The sequence below is a fragment of the Equus caballus genome, chromosome 1 (genome assembly GCF_041296265.1).
Source record: "Equus caballus isolate H_3958 breed thoroughbred chromosome 1, TB-T2T, whole genome shotgun sequence".
NCBI lineage: Eukaryota > Metazoa > Chordata > Mammalia > Perissodactyla > Equidae > Equus > Equus caballus.
This window is the reverse complement of record NC_091684.1, coordinates 48918749-48944526: the sequence shown is the minus strand read 5'-3', so window position 1 is coordinate 48944526 and position 25778 is coordinate 48918749. Positions and strand designations below refer to the sequence as shown.

The 25778-nt window shown below is 40.0% G+C and overlaps 2 protein-coding genes across 6 annotated transcripts in view; one reads left to right on the top strand and one right to left on the bottom strand.

Annotated features, from left to right (window-relative positions):
• Positions 1-2560: 2560 nt before the first annotated feature.
• On the bottom strand, positions 2561-22834 carry CISD1 (CDGSH iron sulfur domain 1). Of its 4 annotated transcripts, none has more exons than XM_014732966.3 (4): positions 18260-18355; positions 16006-16214; positions 14594-14799; positions 2561-5994 (listed from the first exon to the last, which is right to left on the bottom strand). In XM_014732966.3, exons 2-4 carry the CDS (start codon positions 16043-16045, stop codon positions 5905-5907), a joined length of 336 nt encoding a protein of 111 aa, XP_014588452.1. In that variant the 5' UTR covers positions 16046-16214; positions 18260-18355; the 3' UTR covers positions 2561-5904.
• Positions 22835-23943: 1109 nt separating this feature from the next.
• Positions 23944-25778, top strand: part of IPMK (inositol polyphosphate multikinase) — a 41232-nt gene continuing 39397 nt past the window's right edge. Inside the window, exon 1 of one of the 2 annotated variants that reach the window (XM_023643441.2) lies at positions 23944-24490. In XM_023643441.2, the coding sequence (XP_023499209.1) occupies positions 24301-24490 (190 nt within the window). In that variant the 5' untranslated portion in view covers positions 23944-24300. The remainder of the gene's footprint in view (positions 24491-25778) is intronic. The other variant, XM_023643438.2, reaches the window with a different exon arrangement.

Below are 25778 nucleotides of genomic sequence, written 5' to 3'. Positions count from 1 at the left end.
GCAGCAGTATTGCCTGGTTGGTTGGTTTTTATACCAGAAGTTTAGGTACAGAAGTATTGATTAGACTAAGCTATAGCCAGTCTTGTTAGGATAAAACAGCTTTTCAGTAAATTTTTCTAATAAGCATGTTCAAAAGTCTACAATACTAGGCGTAGAGGAGCAAACGACAAAAACGGTAATCAGGATTTTGGGGCAGAACAAGACAAATTATATTGATTTTTTGGCTATTACCTCTGCATCCTTTTAAAATTACTTTCAGATCTCGTATTAAAGCAAGTACATATTGAGCACCTGCTATATACCTGTAACTGTTTTAGGCACTGGGTATAATGTAATGATCAAAATTTCAAACATTTTCTCCCTCAGAAGTTGAAAAAAGCAAGTTAGGTAGCGTGACCAATGACTTGCCAAACCAGATGCCAAATCCTAAGGGAGTCAGAGAGCTGTAAACCGTAAACTGCTGCAAGTGACGAGACTTTTGGGGGTACGAAAGTACTTCAGGATCAGGGGTTTACCTCAAATGCACACGCTGGATGGCATTGTTAAATTAAGAAATGCAATTTATGGTTTAATATTTTCATTATCAGAGACTCTACACTAGGTGGCATCCAGAGTCAGGATGGAAGCAGTAACCAGCAATGGAAAGCCAATGTTAATTGAGTTTCTGTGCTAGAAGCAGCTTTCCTGTGGATCTTAAGAGAAATAGTAATAAAAGAGAAAGGGATGAGGTTGCTTTAAGGGATGATCAAAACGCTCTTTGTTGTAAGGGATGTGGAGGTGAAGAAACAAGGAAAAGACTCATGTGATGGCTACAGGGCAGATTGAAAGTTGGAAAGAAGAAGGCTGAGAAATTTTAAAACTATAAAATCATAATGGTATTCAGGTGAACATACAGCCTTATTGCCTAGAATGAGGAGGGGGAGCTTGTATCAAGAGAGTTTAGGATAAAGAAAAAGGATTGCTGTGCAGAGATGGAGTACATAAATGGAACTCTTACCTTTCATTGTTGGGAGATTTTGAAATAAATTTAACCGACTTAGCAAAGTTTAATGGACGATGGAGCCATAAAAGATATCATCTCTCATGCCTGTCCTGATTATGGAATTAGATGAGCCACTGCCTAACCCAATAGTGAAAATGTTGGTAGGCAATATTACTGGCAGAAAAGTAATTTATCCAACAGTAATGAGCACATGGGCAAGCGTGCAATGTCCAAAATTACTTTAAACGTAAAATAAAGTTGGGAATCTATACAACTCTGTATACTTACAAATGAAAACAACTTCTGAAATAGCACTTGAAGAACCAGGTCTTGACAGAAATTGACTTCTGCTTATCTGTGACAGGTTGGAAGAACTAGAAATAGACTATCTTCAGTGATACAGGTATCAACTAAAGTGAAGAACATCTAGTCTACACAACACCTCGTTGACAACATTCTCAGCTTGGCACACTTTTTTTGTTTGTTCCACGTTTGAGGTTGAATGGCCTTTTTTCCTGTTCACAGACCTAAGGGGTAACACCATATCAATACCCCTAATTTATAATCTTAATTATATTCACCTATTTACTAATTAAAATCTTATTCTGTCTTTCCCCTTTGGCATGATTCTTGGCAACTTCAGTTAATATATGCAATTATTTTGTCTATGAAATACTTAAGTCCATTAAAAATACAGAATTTTCTCAGGAAAGGGAGACGTTCAGTTAACATTCATCCTTTGCAAATCTCAGTGTTATGTATTTTATTTAATCCTTTAAAGTCATAGGTTGCAAAGGGATTAAGATGGCTTGGCATTACTCTTAGTTGGGATCCATGATGGTAAACTAAGTGGAAGTAAATTTTTTTTTATTTTTGTGAGGAAGATTGGCACTGAGTTAACATCTGTTGCCAATCTTCCTCTTTTTGCTTGAGGAAGATTCGCTCTGAGCTAACATCTGTGTCAATCTTCCTCTAGTTTCTATGTGGGATGCCGCCACAGCATGGTTTGATGAGCAATATGTAGGTCCACACTTGGGATCAGAACCCACGAACCCTGGGCCGCAGAAGCAGAGTGCACACACTTAACCACTATGCCACTGGGTGGGCCCAAAACCATTTTTTTTTTTTTTTAAAGATTTTATTTTTTCCTTTTTCTCCCCAAAGCCCCCCTGGTACATAGTTGTACATTCTTCGTCGTGGGTCCTTCCAGTTGTGGCATATGGGACGCTGCCTCAGTGTGGTTTGATGAGCAGTGCCATGTCCGCGCCCAGGATTCGAACCAATGAAACACTGGGCCGCCTGAAGTGGAGCGCGCGAACTTAACCACTCGGCCACGGGGCCAGCCCTGGCCCAAAACCATTTTTTGATATTAAAGGCTTTGCATGAAGCCTCCATGCATTGTAGTAGTAATCATATATGAAGAATTTCAAATATACAAACTAAATATTAAAATCAACAAAACTGTTGTTTTAATACCTTAATAAAATAATTAATAAGAACTTTAGATAGGACCTTGGCTTAGTGGTTCCCAGACTTTTAGATTGCATGGAGCAGTTAAAAAAAAAGTGGGGACCAATATAGGGCTGCCAACTTTTTATTTTGCCAAGTAAGGATATTTAAAGCAACTGAAGCTACTATCAACATTTCATAAAAGGATCATTCAATACCGCAAAAGCTGGATTAATCTTTTAACAAAAATTAAATTCAAGCTGATAACCTTCCATCAGCCTTTTATCTTTTCCCTGTGTGGATGCTGAAAATTTAGTCTTGGCCTAGAATTTGGGAACAATTGGCCTAACATGCCATTTAGTCCAACCACTTCAATTAAAAGGCTGAGAGGTGAGTGGCTTTGCCTGAAGTCAGTTAGTGTTAAAATCTGGGGAAAGCATAGCTTCCGACAACACCCTCACAGATGATACGCAAGCACTAAACATGTTGCTAATTAGGCATCTTAATCAATGTTTACCTGAAAACGAAACCTGTCATAAGTAATGTAAAGTCAAATAAACCTACCTACTTTGTAGTAGAAAGACTTGGTATACATGACTGTCCCTGTTTGAGTTTGTAAGGGAAAATAACCTCAAGTGATAAGTTATCATAATTATATAACCTATGTCAAAAATGATATAACCTAACCTGTCAGCTTTTAATTCTCCAAAATGTTTCATTCTCAGTGACAAGGTCTACAGAAGATGCTTAATAAACGTCTGTTTCACGAACAGATGAACGTCACTCTAAATCTCTGCAAAACAAGTTTCTTCATCACATTTAGAAGCCTCTCAACCTAGCACATCTTGCAGAAATCACTGGGACAGAAGTGACATAGAGAAAAGAAGATGGTGGTGGTGTCGGGGAGCCCCACTTGCCTGATTTCTCAATCAAATGCAAAAGGAATTAGAAGCTTTAGGGTGCTTAAATAAGAACAGTAATTGCACACAGTGATTTTTGCGTAAAAACACCTCACATCAACTTGGCTACACCCACTTTACTTTTTAGGTTAACGAAGTAACACAGAAAGAGTTTAATATCCCAAAGGAATTCTAATTCAAAAGCATGTAATGAAACTAACGTGATTTAGGGAATACTTTTACTTCATTATTTTGGACTATCAAAATGCAACAGCAGATGCGCATTTCACAATTAGGTGATCATTTCCAATTTCACCATAAACATACACACCCCTTTGGAAAGTAATTTTGAGAATTGGCACTAGTTTCTTCTTACCCCATTAGCTACAAAAATGCATGACTAGGGGGCTGGCCCCGTGGCTGAGTGGTTAAGTTCGCACGCTCCGCTGCAGGCGGCCCAGTGTTTCGTTGGTTCGAATCCTGGGCACGGACATGGCACTGCTCATCAAACCACGCTGAGGCAGCGTCCCACATGCCACAACTGAAAAAAAGGACCCACAACAAAGAATATACAACTATGTCCCGGGGGGCTTTGGGGAGAAAAAGGAAAAAAATAAAATCTTTAAAAAAAAATGCATGACTAATTTCAAATTCAAAATTCAGAATACAGTGTTTGTTAAATGGAAGTCTCTTTGTCACTAGCTTTGGGAGGGCATGGATTTTTCTTTTAAACAATTAACCTTTAAAACCATGATGCTGTCTTTTGCTGACCCATTCATACCTATTTAAAAGAGGCGGGGAGAGGCATGGAAAAAAATCACCCTAAGAATCTGATAGGTAGAAGCAGCGTTTGTAGGATTTGAGATTTTTGAGCCAAAAATGTGCCTTAAAGACAAGTTAACTAAGTCACACGGGCTACTTAAAACCATATACACAATTTTGGTATCAGCTTTGTCTACTGTAACAGACAAAACCATACATTGAAAAAATATCAGTGATCATAAATAATATAAGAATACTGATGTTCGGTTTCACTGATTCCTGTGACTTTCAAGATAATTTCGGATTTTAGCAAGTAGAAATTTGTGATTGACTACTACTGAGAATTCAAGTATACTAAACGATGAGAACGTTTACCTGCTAGGGTTTTCAATTCCAAATTGTTTGCCTATGTTACATACATATTTTGTCATGACTTTTCCTTTCAACCCATAAAATCAAAAAACTTAACTTTACACTTTAAAAAATATATTCACTTCTGTCAATTCTTGTATTTTTCCTAATTATTTTGTTCTCACCTTTTCTTTTTTCTGAATTAGTAATGAATGCAATGTTTCTGGTCTGAGTCTTTGAAAAACGTTATATAAACAAACATGTCTTCAAATTTTTGCTTTTAAGGTCACACAATTTAAAAGAGGATTAATTCTTATTTTTCTCTCTCAAATAGTTTCTTTGGTAGAATCAGTCATGTGCCTGATTATCGATGGTGGGAAATAAAAATCTTCGATTAGCCCTGAGCTAACATCTGCCACCAATCCTCCTCTTTTTGCTGAGAAAGACTGGTCCATGCCCATCTTCCTCTATTTTATGTGGGACACCCACCACAGCATGGCCTGACAAGCAGTGCCTAGGTCCGCATCAGGGATCTGAACTGGCGAACCCCAGGCCGTGGAAGCAGAATGTGGGAACTTAACTGCTGCACCACCGGGCCAGCCCCTTCCCATTCCTTTGATCTAGCCTTGTGATTACTATTTCGGTCATGGATGTGTGGCTTTGTGTTCAAGAGACTTGACATTATGTGCTGCAATTCCTTCGATGCCTCTAGCTTGAGTGGTTGCCACTCCATGGGCCAAAATTCTGGAACAATTCCTTCATAACTACTTTAAATCTAACATCCCGTTGATCTAAATTTCCATTATTGGTTCCTTTAATGGATCAATTAAATATCTATGAAGATAAATAGAAAGAAGTCACTACCCCTTTATTATTGACCTGGCCCACTTATATAATTCAGCAGAGTAACATTCAAAGTTCATTTGGACTGAAAACTGTGAAAACATAGAAGCTATATTTTCTCAGTGCCTTGACCACTGTCAAGAAATCAAGGTCCTAACAAGTTTTTCCTAGATTATATTAAGAGATTAATGTAGCTTAATCACACTCAATTTACTTTCTAGGTTAACTAAGTAATATTAAAAGACGATAATTTTTCTTTGAAACCTACAAGTACAATCTGCATATACATGATTTTGAGAATAATTTAATACATTAAGATCAATGCACAACTATGTTCTAATGTCATTATTTGAAATGTAAAGAAACGGATCCTTACAAGACCAAAATAACCCACAGGCTATGAGGTTGGTTTTTACTTTTTCCTTTCTTTTTGTTTAAACAAATGTGCACCACGATGGTTCAACAAGTAAGGCAGATGCCACGAATATGAACGCTGTAGTCTGGAACACACCACATCAAGAATTCAAGGGAGGTGAATTAGACAGAAGTGGTAGTCATTCTAGTTAAACACTCAGGTAACATGACGACAAGCTGGTTTGCAGCATCAGAACTGTCCATTTAAGTGTCTTTTTTCTTAATGATCAGAGGTCCCACGTTGTCTCCAGTCTCTTCATTGTGTTTTGTGTGTGATCCATCACACAATGGGAACTAGGAAGAGAAAGAGAGAATGTGAAACATGTAATCACAAAACCAGTATTACGTGATGCTTAATTCACATATATTAACGTGAGAACTCAAAAGATTTTTCAAGGCTACCTTATACAGGTTTTCTTAAAGAGCATTTGTAAAGTGTATATATTAAGTAGGAGGAAGAAATCAACTTGTGGATAATACACAGATCATTAATTGCATTTTCATTTGTGCATTTGATTATGGATGTTAAAAACCCTTTCCATGTTTATGCACTAGTTACATTTCCTTCCTAGTGAACTATGTCCATTGCCTATTTATTCGTAAGAGCCTAAGTTCATTAGTTTAAAATCAATTTGTACATTATCCCTTTGTTGATCATCTTTGTAGCAATTTTTCCTACAACCTTTTTTATTTTGCTTATTTGTTCATATCCTTAATTTCTCCAGTTTTATACAAACAAGCCAATATTTCCCTTCTTAGCATCCTCCATTGAGACTTCTTTCTCCTAGAGATGTGATAAATTTCCATTCCTTTTCATTTCTCATTTTAGATACAACTGACATTTTGGTGTCCAGTGGGTGGAAAAGGGAAAAAACAATTTCTAACACAGTGTTTCCCAAAGTGCTCCAAAGAAGCTAAGTCCTGAAAGATGTTCTAATTTGGTTTCATTCTGTGTTTAAAAAACATATATAGTTCTCTTGATTCACAACATATATTGTTATTTTAAAGAGGTCCTGCTATAAAAAACCCCAGAATTTTAACCCAAAACTTGGCAAGCTGACTGGACTATGGACACTTTTAACTTTGATATCCACTGTCATAGTGCTCTATACAGCACATTTTGCAAAATGCTGTTCTAAGATCCTGTTGCTTCATTATTATTAGAGGCAGTTGCTTCCCAAATTGTTATACTTTTATGCATAATTTTATCAAAATAAATTCTACATACAAAAATGCCTACATAGGGCCTGCACGATGGTACACGGGTTAAGTTCACACGTTCCGCTTTGACGGCCTGGGGTGTGTCGGTTTGAATCCCGGGTGCGGACCTACACACTGCATACCAAGCCATGCTGTGGCAGGCGTCCCACATATAAAATAGAGGAAGATGGGCATGGATGTGAGCTCAGGGCCAGTCTTCCTCAGCAAAAAGAGGAGGATTGGCAGCAGATGTGAGCTCAGGGCTAATCTTCCTCAAAAAAAAAAAAAAGCCTATTTATAGGTTCTATATTATCATTATTCATCAGGCAACTACACTGGAATAATGACTTGTTTAAAATATGCTTCAATATTTGGTAGAGCTAGTTTTCATTCATATTATTCTTTTATTAAACCTTTCCTATTTATTCTTTACCTAACTTTATCTATTTATTCTTCCAGATAAACTTCAGAATTTTTTGCCAAGTCCTGTTTTACTTCTCTTGTAGTTTTCATCCTCACGTGCCATGCATATTCTGGTAAGATCACTTCTGCCTTATATGTTTTATGGTTATTACAACTAGGTACATTTTCATGCCTGACTACTCTGGCTATTTTTGCAAGTATATCCTTCCTACTGCTAAATGATAAAGAATCCAACAATGTTTTAAGTGTCTCCTCAGGATTTTACACTCAGAAGGTCCAAGCATCAGTAAATTATTTTGTTTGTTTCCTTCTAAATTTATACGTTTTATTTCTATTTCATGTCAAACGAAGATAGATAGCATCTTTGTTTTATTCTCGATATCCTGAATGTACTTAAACTCTAAAATCTAGAATTTCTCTGTTTAGTACAAGGTACATTGTTGCATTGAAGGAGCCTATGCGGAAGAGTAAAGTAACAGACATCTTGGCTTGAAGAGTAAAATCGCCGCATTACTGGGGCTGGCCCCGTGGCCGAGTGGTTAAGTTCGCGCGCTCCGCTGCAGGCGGCCCAGTGTTTCGTTGGTTCGAATCCTGGGCGCGGACATGGCACTGCTCATCAGACCACGCTGAGGCAGCGTCCCACATGCCACAAATAAAAGAACCCACAACGAAGAATACACAACTATGTACCAGGGGGCTTTGGGGAGAAAAAGGAAAAAATAAAAAATCTTTAAAAAAAAAAAAAAATCGCCGCATTACTCACAGTGAAGGGAGTATAATTTTAGATACCTGAAACTAATCTTAAACTCTGATATTAGAAGTGTTTATTCTAAGATTACAATAACATTGGGTTGATGTTAAAGAAACAATTTTAATTTTACTATCTGTATATAATACTGAGAAGCAGTAAATTAGTTAAAGAAAAATTCAAGGTATCAGCATATCTGAAATTTCTAGGTACAAATTCTATCTTGGGGTAGATGGTAACATGTATAAATACATATATTATATATACATAAATGTAATATATATAAAACTTACATTATTTCTTTTTGTTAGGTCAATAAGATGTGTTACACAGTAGATTCATACTAAAGACAAGTCTTTGTAGCAAAAACATGAACCCAAGCTTTCAGTTTTTTCTTGGCATAGATGAGGAGAGAGGCCATAAAAAAATCAAGCTGAAATGTATCCCACAGCAAAGAGCAGCATTTCAAAGGGACGCATGTTTAATAAACAAACAGATGATTTTACAGTGAGAATAAAAGTTTACTTTGTAAAACACTCGATTTTTATAAACAGCACATACAAAACAGGGCACTGTACAGTTTTATGCATCCAGGTTCTAAAACATATTTTTGAAAAATGACATATTTGTAAATTTAAAAAGCTTACTCAAATAACTTACTGAAATAGTATGTTTAACTTTTATTTCTTTCTTAATTTCATGTTGAAAATATTAGAAAACTAATGTACTTTCTCTAATTATTTTGCTCCATATATAGAATCAAGAACAGGAGAGAAATCCATAGAGAAATATACGAAGCAAATCTAACAAAAGATTAAGAAAGTCATACATTTAAAATGCGAATATATTTTTTATAACAATCTTGTTCTGCCTAAAAACTGAAATTTGCCTGTTTCACCAAGTTCTTAAAAGCAAACAAGTAAAAGTTAACTATTTCTTTAAGAAGTAGTGAGTAGTAAACCCTGGCTATATGTTAATAAACTTTCAAGCTTTTAAAGTGTATAAAGCTTTTATGCATTTAAAATGTAAACCAGGTATTAAAAATCATTTTGTTCAGAGTAGAAGATATCTTTTAATAGTACTTTCTATATAACTTAACCCCAGGAATTACTGAATAATTTAATAAATTTCAAAATTTTAAGTGAAAGTGGATTAATAAAACTCTCATTTTCATTACACTATTATTTAATACTATACTTCTTAGATTAGGTTTGAAAACATATATCCACCACACATTTTCTATGTCCTGCATAGAAAGGAGAAAAAATAAAACAAGATACCTCCTGAAAAACATAAATATTGTTATAATATACTATTTGAATTTTAAAGCCGAGTAATTACCATTCATTCATTTATACTCTATTGAGAATCATGAAACAATTTCAATAAACATGTTCTATTAACATGTACAACACATTCTTCAGAAATTGCTAACCTTATCATGAAATAACTCATTTTGACTTTGGTTGAGAAAAATGTTTAAGTCTTTTCATTAATTTAAAATGAGTAATCCCTGGGGCTGACCCAGTGGTGTAGTGGTTAAGTTTGCACACTCTGGCAGCCCAGGATTCACAGGTTTGGCTCCCAGGTGCTGACCTACACACCACTCATCAAGCCAGCATCCCATATACAAAATAGAGGAAGACCAGTACAGATGTTCATTCAGGGCCAATCTTTCTCACACACACACAAAAAAGGGTAATCCCTAATGAATAAATATGAGAATACCTAATCTTCACATGAAGTTTGGGAGATGATTCTGGGGTTCAATAATTAGCACAGAGTTGATTAAAATTTGTTCTGGGATGCCAGTGTTTATTTATTAAGAAATTGTGGAGAAAGTTGTGATTTAAATCAGCTGAATTTCCTGTATGTCTAGAAAATATTCCATTATGTTTGTTAACCCAATTAGACAACTGCAAATTCCAAATATTTTTTAAACTAGGGAAGAAAGGGTGGGGAGAAGAGGTTGGAATAAATGTTTAGGAGGAAAAAACTACTAGAGATCCTTCATCTTTACTCGGAAAGCTAGCAAGGTTATCTTCATTAAAAGACACAAGATTTGAGTTTTTCTTAATGATCCCACATCTCAAGTTATGAACTTTCTGTTATTAGGGTGATTCAAGATGGAAATAAAGGCTTTTCCTTAACTTGTATCGTCTACCTGCAACAACTAAAAAAAAACTGTATCTTCCTTCTCCAAACTTCGTATTTTTAATGAAATTTGGATTCTACTTCCCAAGGAAGTTGCCTGGGGTCATTTTGGGTCATTATCATAAATTGCTCTGAGAAACATGCTTGCTTTGGTTGAGAAAGAAAACAAAGGCAATGGGATCCTTGAGACTACCTGATAGAGCTATACGATATTTTATATCATTCTTACATATAGTAAAACTTAAGACAGATACAATAGGAAAATGTATAAAGAGAAATTAAGATTTTACACGACTGTTCTTATGTGGTTGGGCAAGCAATGTACCCGACATCAAGAATATTGTTTCTATAAAGAAATGGACTCACTGCAATCCACTTCCAAGCCATTAATGGGATGGAGATTTTCTGTCACACACACACACACACACACACAAAACAAAAAGAAGACCACCATCACCACAAAACAAACAAAAACTCCAATCCTGAAGTTGTAAATGAAGGAAATGATCCCATATAGTATGTTTCAATTGTGTTTCACTTCAATTTCAGTTGAGCTCCTGATGTTAACTCACAAGCATTCCTCTATTACGTGATTTTCTTAGTCTACGTTCTTCTGCTGTCCTTCCTCAAACTCTCTCCTGTCTCACAGATGGCCACCATACAACTCAGCAAATGACGTAACCAATGGCAGGGGGTGGGGGGTGGGGGTGGGGGGTGGGGTGGGGGGCGGGGAGATGAGGACCCAGCAAGACTATGCTGCAAACTCTTCCCCCTCAGACCAACGTTCTCTCATCTTGTTTCGAAAGTAAGACTATTTTTACGGCTGAGTTTCACATCTGTGCTCTTACTCTCATTTCCTTCCACCCTCTTTCAAGACACCTCTGTCTCAAATAGTATCTTTCTTTCCCTGTAGTCGCCTTAGTCATTTCCTCTCTTTTGGCTCCTTTCCTTCTCAGTTCAAATATGGACAGCCCTTTTGTGAAATACTATGAAATAGGCCAGTTTCTGAAACAGCAGAGGGCATACCAAACCTGGGGGGAAGAGAGGAAGAATGAGGTATGTTAAAAAGCATAATTTCCGGACATTACTAAGAGACCTGATTCACCAGGTCCGGGAAAACTGCTCAAAATGTCAGACACACAACACAGGTTACTAGTGGTTATACCTTAAGAATGAATTAGGATTGAATTAAATATATAACTTTTTTTGAGAGAGGCAAAAAGCCATTTAAATTTTATTTTAAAGACAACTGGTTTGTACGAGGAAAAAAACTACTGAATATAAACTCAATTTAGCCATCTAATCAAAGGTATTAATTACAAGTCCTCTGGGAATTGGCATGTAAGTGTGTGACTTGGCACCTGTAAGATAAGCTTAGAAACCTCAGGAATGTGGGGAGTTTCCAAAGATGTCTAAAGATCAACAACATCCACTAACTTGAACTCAACTGATTCACGTGGGAATAAAAAAGTGTCCAAGATTCAGTGAAAATTCAGAACTGACAAATCCTAGATGTGAAGAGGATCACTAATGGCATTACAGATAAGCCCAAAAAAAGACACTGAAAATAAAACGACTGGTCTGGCATCCCATTACATTAAGTCTACCTATGGGAAATGACAACCCCTAGTTTTACCATCTGGAAACTCTAAATTGTGTGATTAAAGGATAGTCCTGGAACACTTTGTTCAACTATAAAGTCTAATAAACATTTCAACCACTAGCTTGTGTCCACTTGTCATTCTTCCTGAAATACTTGAGATCAGGCCGCGAAAGTCCGTATTTGCTTTATCGACCCTTTACCCTCTGGGAAAACCCAATCAAAGCAAACACTTTATTTGACCTCAAAGCTAAGCTTTAGAGTTCACTCAAGCAGTTATTTTTCTTTTCATTCATTGTCACATTTACCGAAATTGTGACCTATACTCAGACTTCTAGCATTTCTTTATTAGTAATTCACACTCTAACCCACTTGGACACAGCTTCTATTCTAATCATTCTGTTGAAAAGACACCAAAAGGTCAAAAGCCTACTTGTTCAATCCAACAACAGTCTTACTCTAATAGTTTGCTCACCTGAGTGTCTTTGCGCAAGCCAATGGTCACAACCAAATCTTTGAAACTTTTTCCCTTTTCCACCGTGAAGCCAAGATATTCTTAGTTTTCTTCTAACTCTGGCCAAATTCATCTCCTTTTTGGGCTCTTATTCTTCTTTCCAAAATGCAGGAATTTCTCTAAGATTTCATACTTAGCCCTTGATTTTTCTCTGTATCCAGGATCTGCTGCATTCCTACACTTGACTCATCACTTTTGCTGATCTCTATCTCCAACCCTAATGTCTCAGCTTTAGTCCCACATTTCAGATCATCTGCTGGACACTCTCATTCAAATGTCACCTCAGATTCACTCTCTGAAATTATCACTGTCCTAGAAAAATAGGTTTTCACCTTGAATTCCTTATTTCTGTTAATGGCATCCCCTCTTCTAATCCTACATGCTTATTTCAGTGAGCTTTAATCTTCCTCACAAAGCAGTCACTGCATTTGACTGATCCTTCCTGCAAAATGTGTCATGCATCTGTTCATTTTTTTTCCATTCCCAAAGCCAGTACCCTGGTAAAAATATCATAACTTTATGTCTGAAGTCCCTGAAAAGGAACTCCCCCATGTTTGGAGGCACTCTTCCACGTCACACTGACACTCAGCACTCCTCAATATGCACTTGAGCATGGGGGAGGAGGGGTGCAAGGACCAGAGTAGATTCTTCATTAATCCCATTTGTGCTCATGTGAGTACTTCCTAGCAGATTTTGAGAACGACTCCCCAACACCTGCTAGTTTCTTCAAACACTACCACCTTTCCAGGGGCATTTTAACTTCCAGGTATTTCACTACGCCTTCCCAGAAAATTCTAGCCCATGGTGTAAACTCTTCCTTTTACTTGGAGCACTTGTACTGCATCTATTATACACATCTATGATTCCTGCTGTTTTACTATTTAACTTTTCTCATGCATGTATATATAGTAGGCACTAAATGCAGTACTTATCATTGACTAAGGAACTATAACAAGTGACTTAGAAATTCCCTAATTTCTACAGGTATTATTACTTTCTGTATTATGATGAGCAGCAAGGGAATGAAACCTATTATAACTTTAAAGAAAAAACCAGTTCTAGGCTACAGAATATTATTGAGGATTATTTTCTAGCAACTCCACTAGTACTTATGAACAATCCCACGTTCCAAATGAACAGTGCTCTTCTTAAGGTACAACTTGTTGGAATGGGACTATTAATTTTTGGTTCATATTCCATATGTTCATCAAGTAGTTTTCAGACACAATGACATAATCTAAGCACTAGATCACTGGATGATACAACATCACCTGTACTGGGAGAAGAGGGTTAGTGGAATATGCTTTCCAGTACCTAGTATGTGACTTCTTCCTTATTTGTGATCTGTGATTTGTGATAATGGTTTTACACTACGGGGAAGAGGTCCCTGACATAATGTGCTTTCAGAAAGAGATACATCATTTTTATTGTCTATTTTCTTAGGCCTTACAGTGTCACCTTTAGTGAAATCCATTTTATTTAATGCTAATAATGGCAGTACATCCAGTATTTTCACCATATTTCTCACAATACACCAGAAATTTTGAAGTCATTCAACGTATGAAGCTTTTCAAGATGACCTTAGGAGAGCATTTACCATCTTTAGATCTCTAGCTGTCATCACTGTCTAAAAGCTGCCCAAACACTGAAGGCATCACAGATGACACTTCCAAGTGGAACTTGATGAAATGCAATTCTCACAAAAGAAAATAAGATTTTAAAAAATCCTCTGTTAGATATTTAACTATAGGAGCTACAGCTTAAAGAAAGCTGAGGATACAGGGTGAATGTATTAATCGGATAAGAAACTTTCAAGGGCAATTTTCCAAAAGTTTCTCTTGAAATTTCTAAAACTTGTCTTAGAATCCAGGAGCTTGAAAGCTCAAAAAAAGAACTGACCTCTTCTGTTTCTCTTTGTGTTTAGGCCGCAACCTCCCTTTCAAGGCTAAGATCCACTTGGGGAGGAAATTCTAAGAGTAAATAAAGGGATTTTTCTCTCTTCTTTTGCCAAGAATACAGTTACATTCACCTGAAGTCAATGAGAGTACAATGTAATTTTACTGCACAGTGGTTATATATTTTAGTAAATATATTCCTGAAGAGTACATGGAAACACAGAAGAACAGGATCCATTAAAAAAAGAAAGAAAAGAAAAAGGGATATCTTAATATCTCATGACACAAGTTTGATAGAATAGTTTTAAAGGCAATGTTACATTAAAGATGGCACTAAATAAAGGACTTGTTTTCCTCACCTTTTTGGACCTCCAACAACGGCAGTACACAGCTTTATCTCCCAAATCCTCCATGTCAAAAGCGTGTACTACCTTGGGGTTGTCTTTCTGGATGTGAGGGTTGACCATTGATTTGTTGCGATGATCTTTACCATAAAATCTTTTGTAAGCTAGATAACCAATCACAGCTGTGCCCGCAGCAAAGGTAACTGCTGCGATCCATTCAACTAGAGCAGGGAAAGAAAACAGGAATAATGATCAAAACCAAAACACACGCTAATAATCTAACAGGAATGTTCAGGAAATCCAGTTTTTGAGTATTAAGCATCCCAACAGTCAAAGGTTTTTAATGTTAACAAAATGATCAGAACACACTGGTGTAATAGTCCTTTGTTCAGACTTTCCCCAGCCCTTACTAAAGCAACTGTGTATTTTCTGTTGAGTGATGATGGCTAAATGAAGATAGAAGAGGGAAACTTATTTTATTGATGGAGAAGGAAAAACAAGGCTTAATAATCTTTTTAAAGTGTTCATAAGTAGATTTAAAATAATATGAGCCTGCAGATACCTATTACTTAGACAAAACAACTGATACATAAAAAAATTCAGATTACAAGCAAGACCATAAAAATTCAGATTGCATATGACCTCCTCCCTCCCTCCCCACACCCGCCAAAAAAAAACCAGGTGATTATGTTAACAGAATGACTTATCAGAGTTCATTTAAACAGTAGATCTTTTAGGGATTTATTTATTTATTTATTTATTTGGTGAGGAAGATTAGCCCTGAACTAACATCCTCCGCAAATTCCTCCTCTTTTTGCCGAGGAAGACTGGCCCTGAGCTAACATCTATGCCCATCTTCCTCCATTTTATAAGTGGGACCTCTCCACAGCATGACTTGATAAGCGGTACATAGGTCCACACCTGGGATCTGAACTGGTGAACCCTGGGCTGCCAAAGCAGAGTACGGAAACTTAACCACTACACTACCAGGCCGGTCCCACTTCAGTGCTTTTAGAACACATTACCACAAAGTTGGTATCTGAAGAAAAAACAAAAAAGGACAAACCAAACAAAACCACCCTTCCTACTAAACATTCAGACGAATATATCCAGCAGGATTGTGGGCTTCAAAGTTATTCTTTTTTTTTTCTTAAATTTCAAAGTGCTTTCTCATTAAAATAAAAATCAGAATGTACTCATTTCATATTTCGTAAAAAACATGGTTAATATAATTATAGTTATATTCTCATTTAATAAATTCTAAATTTCCATTGTCAACTAGTGGATGATCATTTGAATTCTCTGCTAACTTCATTTTAAATTTAATGACATTTTTCTACTCAATTATTTGCTTGACTAACAGGCCATCTATTCTTTTCAATGTAGCTTTCAAGGAGCCCTTAGAAAACCAAGCACTTAACAACTACCCCAGTTCCAGGGAATGTTGGAGAGAAGCAAGTTCTGCATAGTCTGGTTAGCCTCAGCCTCAGAGGAGAGTTGTCTATTCCCAGCATGGAGTGGACTGCAGAAGAAGGTGAACAGGGGTCAGGATAAACACGCTGGACTGCTTCCCAGCACTTCCTGAGTCAGATCTTCATAGCGTTTGAAATAAGTTCCCAGACTATCAAATAAAGCCCTAGAGAGATAAGTACAAAAACACATTCCAAGGCCAAATAAAAACATATAATGAATAATTAACCATATGGCTTATTTACACTATTGAGTCAAATTTCTTACTGCACTAATACGAGTAAATACCATACCTAATAGCGCCTTACATAAAATTGGAGCTCATTCTTACAAAACTCTAATGGGAAGGAACAACCATTCTCACACTTAGTTCTTTTTATCTTGGTCTCCTCTTCTGGCTTATTTAATAATTTAGTTTTTATCAAATGCTTCTAATTAGCATGCTCCTTGGATTCCATTTTCAACTATCGTATTTTTCTCTACAAAGTAATTTAGTTTGTTTTCCTTCCCACAACATTTCCATTCCTCCTTGCTATAATACCCTCAAATAAACATGAATGTTATGTCCTTCCGAGGTGCTGCACGACTGGGAAAACAAGTTAATAAGTCATTTGACAGTTTCAAACCTTTGGCCTCATTGGAAGGATATTTCTTAACCACAAGCTTTATGTAGATTTGTCTTGAACCTTAGTGCTGCTTCATGGTATTACCCTGCGGCGATTCCAAGCAGGGCTGAAACTTTGCTCTGATTTCTAGCTTGATTCATGATCTTCCCTTTGGGCTAAAATATTGCTTTGCATAGTATATGTTCAGTTATGTTTGCCGAACGTTATCTTTAGTATAAACTTAAAAGGGAGAACATCCCAAAAGACTAAAATAACACAATTCCCTAAATGCTACTGATCTCAGTTACACCTAATTTTTAGGTGAATTATGAAGTAATCTCTGATTTGTTTTAATGGTGCCTATATATTACAAAAAGGCCTGAGCTCCAAAGAATAACTACAATTGGCTAGCATTAATTTGTCTCACAATATTCTCTTTTTAGAGAACCCGCTAGGAATTTCTACCTGAAATTCATGATAGGCCAAAAGAATCTTTCTTAGCCATTAAAACATTCTTCTATTCTCTTTTCTCATATTACTAACTGAATCCAAATGGTGACCTTTTTTTCAAACTTTTACCTCTCCTGGATTTTTTGATGGTGGAAGAAATGACAGAATAACTGACATAGAAAAGAGGCAACAGCAAATGAAAGAAATGGGAACTGACTCTAACTATTACCCAAGAGTAGCTGCCCCATGGGGGAATCAAAACACACACTCTGTGACCCTACCTCCTGACAACGGTCACTTATAACCCTATATAAATGTCACAGTACCATATGTGTGCTAGGAAAATGGCTTTGTATTTGCTCTAATGAGTTTTTTGGAATCACAGAGCTAGATTAGGTCCTAAGAATTTCCATTTCTTTTTTCCCCCGATCCAAAATTCTAGTTTTCTAATCTCATTTGAGACAAATGTAAAAGTTCCCAGAATAAGAAAAATGTTGCTGTTTTATCATTTCATTTCTGCAGCCTGAAACAGTTTTCTGGCAAAAAGCTATGGATGCCGTTGGCACTCTAGGGAAAAGAAGGAAAGGAAAGTATATGGAGATAGACGAGAATGATTGATTCAAAAGCCAAGAATCAGAGTAGAGAAAGAATTGAAAACCCAAGACAGTTAACAAACAAAAACAATAAAACCCAAGTAACATTTAGTCCTTGTCTATATGCCTATTAAGAATAGACACAACCTCAGAGACAACAAGGGATTTGCCAAGACCCAATTGTTAGCTGGCACCTTTCAGACACAAATCTTTTAGAACTGGCGTCCAGAAAAATCCTGAGCATTATTTCTGTCTCTTCTGGTTCATCCTCACTTTTCTATAGACATCTTCCAAAGTATAGTATTCCTACTTTCTATCTATACAAATACCATGAATAAGCCAATATGAGGACCAAAATACAAAAAATACATTTCTAAATAATCCCTCCCTTTCTTTTCTTACTCTTCCCATGGCCCACTACTGTATAATCTTTGGTTCTCTCTCAGAATTATTCAGAGGTCGAGAATACATGAACTTGTTCCCAAATCTCTTGTTTATGACCCATTCCTCAGCTTTTCTCTACTGTGGGGATTATTTCGATTTAACTTAGACAGAGATCTCACCCTACTTCTTTTCCTTTTGCCCCTTGTCTGCTCCAAACTGTCTTCTCCTGCCCAGTATCAACTGCCACAGAATCAGAACGTTCCTTTCATCTCAGGAGAGGGGGAGGGGAGCTGTGTTTAAATCTTTCACTCCCTTAGGTCTCCCCCAGATTGGTAGGCTGTGCCTGGTAATGTTTTCCTCTCAAGGCCTGCCGTACAAATGGTGTTCAGGGTTAGTCGATAAAAAGAAATAATAGATTACTCCATCTGTCATCCATCCTACCATCACGTTGCTCTTACACCAAATGACTTATCTTTGGCCTCATCTTAACCTATTGTATCCAGGTGTGGAATTTAAATACTTCCTAAGATTAAAAATAAAACTTTAGGGGCTGGCCCTGTGGCCGAGTGGTTTAAGTTCATGCACTCTGCTTTGGTGGTCCGGGGTTTGCTGGTTCAGATCCTGGGCATGGACCTATGCACTGCTCATCAAGCCATGCTGTGGTGGCATCCCACATAGATGAACTAGAATGACCCACAGCTAGGATATACAACAACGTACTGGGGCTTGGGGAGAAAAAACACCAAAACTTTATTATGGAACATTTCAGACATACATAGGGAACACTATAATGAACTCCCATTTACCCTCACCCAGCTCCAACAAATATCAATTCACTGCCAATCTTATTTCATCTATAGCCACCAATCCCCCAATGATTTATTTATTGTTTATAACCTATATGAGCTACCTCTTTTATTCTCAGTACAATCTGCACATTCCTTCTCAGGAATGTGAGAAACCCTTAAAGAGAAAATTTTAAACCTATATAATAAATGGATATATTCACATTAAAAAAATAAAGTTACTTTAAATGACTCAATTTATTGAACCCAAACAATATTTTCATATGTCAAGATTAAATGAACTGGAAAATTATGAATTAGTTTCAATCAAATAGACAAAGATATAAAAGTCAGAGAATAAGCACTTATGAAATTCAGTTTTGGTTATGTGCACTGTAACATTCAGGGTTTAGGATGAATAATAAAGTGCAAGGTCGACAGACAAACATCTATTTTGTAACTTGAGGCTAAAGCAAATACGAAAAAAAGTGATTTGAGGGGACAGCAGGTTAAGGAAGGCCTTTTAAAATATTTGGTTTAGGGGCCGGCCCGGTGGCGCAGTGGTTAAGTTTGCACGTTCCACTCCGGCAGCCTGGGCTTCACCGGTTTGGATCCCAGGTGCAGACCTAGCACTGCCTGCCAAGCCACGCTGTGGCAGCCATCCCACATATAAAGTACAGGCAGATGGGCACGGATGTTAGCTCAGGGTCAGTATTCCTCAGCAAAAAGAGGAGGATTGGTTTTTTTTTTTTTCAGGGATGAAGGTGAATTATGAGTGACTTTGGGCTAAGAGAAGAAAACCCCTGTGAGTAAGAGGCCTGAAGATTTAAGAGTAATAGGTATTAATAGTGAGGCAAGAGTTTAAAGCAGGAAGAGAAAACAGCATCTGGAGGACATGGAAAGAAAAAGGTCTCAGTTAATCTCTTCCTTACAAACAGAGGAGAAGAGGTTAAGGATGAGAGCAGATTCAATGAGTTTTGCAGGTTATCAAGGAGTGAGACGTCTAGCAAACTTCCTGAAGGTGATCTATTGGGTATGAGAGGGAGTCACTAGAGACTGGGGACTCCATAGTAGTGAAAGCCACTTAAATGTTAGAACTGTGGGGCCCGCCCCATGGCCAAGTGGTCAAGTTTGCCCACTCTGCTTCGGCCACACAGGGTTTCGCCAGTTTGGATCCTGGGCACGGACATGGCACCGCTCATCAAGCCATGCTGAGACAGCGTCCCACATAGCACAACCAGAGGCACTCACAACTAGAACATATAACTATGTACTGGGAGGGCTTTGGGTAGAAGAAGAAGAAAAAAACGAAGACTGGCAACAGATGTTAGCTCAGATGCCAACCTTTAAAAAAAAAAGAAACTGTAATAAACTAATATTTGGTATCAAATAAAAAATAAGATTGGTATGTCAATTATACCTCAATAAGGAAAAAAAATAAGGTCGGTGTCATAGACCAAACAGGTATCAAGAGCCATCTCAGGGACTGGGGTCTTTGGATTTTAATTCCAATTACTCACCTTCATTGCCTCTCCCAGATTCATGTCCTGGCCTGATTCTCATTAATTTTATTTATAACCCACCCATTATTTTTCCTCTAAATAGAAACAAGAATTCTGCATGCATACAAATATCCTTTTATTTTTTATTTAACATATACTTACATAGTGCTTACCATTGTCAAATACCATTCTAAGCCCTTTATAATTATTAACTTATTTAGTTGAGAAGAGACATGGTCATCTTCCCCAAAATCAAAAGATCTAAACTGATTTTCACTCTATAGGAATTAATAGGTTTGGTTTAAAAGTTGGGAGTAGAACAATTTGAGAGCTAAACATTACAAGGTGGATTCCCAAGACATTCCCTGTCCCTACCTTGCCACACCACTATATTTGAGGGCAAAGGTGCTGGCAGAAGAGATTTACAAAGGTGTTGGGCCTCTTTCCAAAGTCCTCACAACAACTTTTACGCTTTTAGGTGAAAAAAAAGTAGCTACCTCTCATAACAAAGTTGAGTACTTCAAGTTTAATCGCTTCAGCAAGCAATTGCCTACCCCTTAGAAAATGCCAAACTAATAAGAAAGTCACCTTTGGATTCCCCTATGGTTAAGATTAAAAAAACAACAAACTTGTCTTGACTGCAAGAAAGATGAGCCCGCAAATAGAGTTAAAAAGTCCTAGAGGGGTTGGCCTGGTGGCATATGGTTAAGTTGTGTGCTCTGCTTTGGTTTCTTGGGTTTGGATCCCAGCGGGGGACCTACACACTGCTCCTCAAGCCATGCTGTGGCAGCATCCCACATACAAAATAGAGGAAGACTGGCACAGATGTTAGCTCAGAGCCAATTTTCCTCACTCTTCCACCCCTCAAAAAAGCACTAGGATTCATCTATATCTATCTCATTTCAATACTAGACTACCCAAAGAGAGTTTAGTGCCCATTTACACACAATGACTCCACATTTTAAAAATACGTTTTGGAATCTTTGGGCCCATATCACACAAACACAAACTATCTTCTGAAATTACCGGTGGCTCAAGTCACATGAATATCTTATTTTACACAACAGTCTTATTCCTGAGAAAGTAAAGGTCTGAGTTTTTTTTAAAAAAAAAAACACAAACAAAAATCACTCCACATTTTAAGTGCACCAAAGTGCTTCTACTTAAAGGAGCCCAAAGATGAGTATCCTTTGAAATAATTTTTGCCAATAATCACCTCCTATATAACTCATTAGTAACTTAAAAATGTCACGGGTTATCACTCTCACTCTGCCAGGTAACTTTGGACAACAAAAGTGGAATTCTCCAATTTAACAGACTCGATTACAAAATTAAGGCTAAAGTTAGCAAGGGCTTTTTACTGAACCTGACGCTCTAGCTGCCCAATATTTACTAAGTGAACTGACGGGACTATTTTATATTAACTTCTAAACAATCTCTTTATCTTTACTTAACTACTGTTACAGGTAAGCAAGCACACCTTGAGGTGTGGCGTTTTACACCTGGGCAGGGAGATCACATGTATCACCTAGCTGATGCAGTTATATATTAACAATTATACCACCACCAAGAATTGTTATAATGTGAAGCCTTACATTAACCGACTTCTAGAAAGTCTCTTAATTTTAACTGGACCTTCTGTGAAGGTACGTTTCTAAACGCCAGGTACTAGCATAAGAAGCAAGGCTCAGAAAACTGAAGGCTCCGTGAGCTCGATTTTCAATCCTCTCTCCTGGACTACTGCCACCGAGCGCCAGATGCCAGAGACATTAAAAAACTGGGAAAACTGAAGACTTCGGACTGGATTTCTTCCCTTAAAAAAAAATGTGCAAAACTAAGATGTGATTAGTCATGCATCGCTTCGGGGTTGCAGGAAATCGACCTCCTCACTCCACGGTGATTTAAACATGAGAAGGGGGAACAGGTCTTTTTTTTTTTCTTCCCACCTTTCCTTTTTCCAGGCTCTGTGACTTAAGAACACAGAGGCATCTCAGGGGGAGAACGAGAAAAGCTAGCAGCGAGATCATCAGGTTTTAGGGTTTAGCTAGTTACGGGAAACGTGGTTCAGACCTGGGTGGGTGCTTGCGTGCCCCCCACGCCACTTATGCCAGAGGATATCACCAATCCATACCCTGACCTCGCCCCCTTTCCCCGTCTGGCCCAGGGAGCCCGTAGGCCGGCCCAGCGCTTGCCCTTCTGCATCTCAAGGTTACGGGACCGGCGGGCGCGCAGCAGGGCAGCCGTAGCAGCCCAGAGAAGCTGAAGAAGCTGCAACCGGGGCGCAGGCCGTCCCCCGCTCCCAGGCCCTACTTCACCTTTTACGCTGGAAGTCAGACTCATGGCGCCGTCGCTTGCCAGGCGTGTGCACAGGACACAGACCACAAACGGGCTCGCACGGACAGCAGGAGTCAAGGTGCGACAGGCGGCCTAAGGGCACCTACTCCAGGCTGCTACGGCGCAGGCGCCGAGAGCACGTGTGTATTATCCACCCAAGTAGATGTTGAGCATGCGCGGATCTGCCTCCCGGGATTTAGGGAAGTCTTGAGTCCGGATTTTGACAGCAGCAGGAGCGGGGGAGGAGGAAGAGACCTAGAGAGGTAGCAACTGAGTTTGCGCAATCCTGAGGCGCCCTGGGGCAGGGCCTTGGGAATACGTAGTCCAGGCCAGATTTTATATCTCTTCCAGGTGTGCGGGTTTCTCAGGGCAGAGGACAGGTGCTGGTGTAACACTTGGCGTAAACAGATATCTAAGATTTTACCCACAATTTTCTTGCTCGGTCCAGTACCTGCAGGCCAGGTCCAGTTTTCATATAAAGTGCCAGTGGCAGACACATAGGAATCAATTCTGGAGTCTCATTCCAGAAGCTCCCCGCGCTCCCGGTGTGCATCCCTTTCTTCTGCCTTTGACCCAGTTATCTCTTGAGGACCTTGGAACATGCGCTAAGGCTCGAGTGGGAGAGAGAAAAAAGCGGCTCACTTCTTTTAAAAATGTGTTAACTTAAAAAAAGAATGAAGATTATTCTCTATCTTCTACAGTCTGAAATTAGTACCAGTTCCAAAATTTTTTATAAAAGCTGTTTAGAGACATCAGTCGGGGGCGGGGGGGGGATTTGAGGGTGGGTGTTCTACTAAGCTGCCTGTTTTTACTCCTGCAGTTTCTGTGCAGGGTGGGAGTTGACTGCAGCTAAAGGGTGGCCTCCCAAGCTACCCTTGGCACAGGTACTGCCTCTCAACTCTCCTAACCAGTGACTGCTGTTCACAACTGGAAGCCCCTGGCGGCTTTGAGCCGGACCCTGGGAAGCGCTGAAACGCGCAGTGAATGAAGACACGACAACCCTGGGGGCATCGTCACGGCAGCCCGGGGGTGCGCTCGCCCCACCGAGGTCGGCTTTAGCTTGCTTTGGCAGCGCTGAGCGCCCGCCGCGCTGCTGGGGTCCTGTCCGACGGCCTCTGAGCATGCTCAGTAGCGGCGGCGGCCGCGGGTCGCGCAGTCGGAAGCTCGCGGCGGCGGCGGCCGTGCAGGCGGCGCTGACGCGCGCGCGGCAGCTGAGGGGACTGGAGGACGGCGGGAGGGGGAGGGGAGGGGGCGGGGGCGCGGGAGGTGGGGCCGCCGTCGCCGTCAGGGCCCCAGGGAGCGCGGGGCGCCGCCGCCGCTCCTCTGTTCGCTTCAGTCTCCAGGGCTGCGTCGTGCCGGTGGCCGCGGCGGCAGAGCAGCGGGGGCCGGGAGCCGCGCTCGGCCGAGAGTTGGGCTGGCGAGAGCCCGCGCCTCCGCGGCGTCATGGGCCCCCTCCCCGGGCCTCAGCGGACACCAGCCGCGGGAACCCCCGGGCCTCCTCGCGGCCGAGCCTGAGCGACCCCCGGCTTCTCCGGCGCCCCCTCCCTCCGCCCGATTTTTGTCCTGCTCTCGCCGTCGCTACCGCTTCAGCTTTCAGTTATGGCAACGGAGCCGCCATCCCCCCTCCGGCTCGAGGCGCCCGGCCCCCCAGAAATGCGGACCTCGCCGGTGAGCGAGCCTGCCCCTGAGGGCACCCCGAAGCCGGCGGGCGGCAGGCTGCGCTTCCTCAACGGCTGCATGCCCCTCTCGCATCAGGTGGCCGGGCACATGTACGGGAAGGACAAAGTGGGTAAGTGGGGGTGGCGCGGGGCTCGCCGCTCCCCTTCCGCCTCCGCGAGCCCCCGGCGGAGGCAGCCTGGCGCTTCGGGGCCGGGATGGACGCCCCTCCGGGGCTGCACGCCGCACCCCCGCCCCCCCCCCCCGGCCTCATCCGCTCTCCCTCGGAGCCTCGCGACCCGCGCAGCAGGGGCTCGAAAAGTGGGGCGATTCCTAGGGTGTGGGGCGTCAGGCTTGCAGCAGGAGGTGACCGGGAGGGGAGTTCCTGGTCTCCCCAGGGAGGGTGGGTGTCAACTGGAGACGGTATTGTTAGTGAAAATAAGGAACTTCATTTTTACTGGACGGGGAAGTAAATTCTCCCCAGAGCACAGGATCTGTTTATTATAGGCGGGCAGCTATTGCAAAAGAAAAGGAATGAAATGCAGATGATGCTAATCTGGTGCTTCTCTTCTCGGTGCAGCTGCATAGCTGGAAGGGAAGAAAAAACAGAGGGCTTTTTCTTTCTCTTCTTTTTTGGGGGGGTGGGGGCGGGAAGCCTGTCTGGGTTTATCCGGGATCTCTCTCCTTGACCTCCTTGAGAAATTTTTCTGCTATCTCCTGAATTTCTCTGGGAGGCGTGGCTCCAGTAGTGCAGAAACTCGGATTCATCGTAGGAAATACACCCTGCTGTTGTCCTGGAATGATACACAGTTGAGACATTCGGTTGTTTTTCATCCGTCTTTATCAGACTGTATCATGGCCTGTGTAATACATTTTGTGAGCTCACAACGTTTAAAGCACAATACAGGGCCTTATCTCAGTTTATTGTCTTGGTGAGGTCAAAGTTCAGTTTAGGAACTGAAATTCACCTAGTTTACTCACACTCGTTCTCTGGGCCGTGATTATTTGGGGAATCTGACTGATGAGTGTGTGAGAATTGGGCATCTTAGGTCGACCTGGAAACCACTAGAGACAGTTTGGTTTGTGCTGGTAAGATGGTTCTAGTTTAGGCTGGTAAGGTAATACTGACATATTTAGACGAGGTGACTGAGGCCAAGCCTGGTTAAGTGACAAGCATAAAGTCACACTGCTACTATGTGTTAGAATCGGAAAACCAGGGGTCCTGCTAAGAGCACTGTCTTTTTCGGCCATGCATTGTACTTGTAGATAACTCAAACATTTTTGAAAATGGATGAGTACTCGTTTGAATGTATGTATTTCTCAAAGAGCAGAATTTCCCACTACTATTGTCTTTATCTGTTTCTTTTCTCTTGTTGAAAGTGAGGCATAAATGATGTTGTCATGTAGATTGTGTGGCTTTC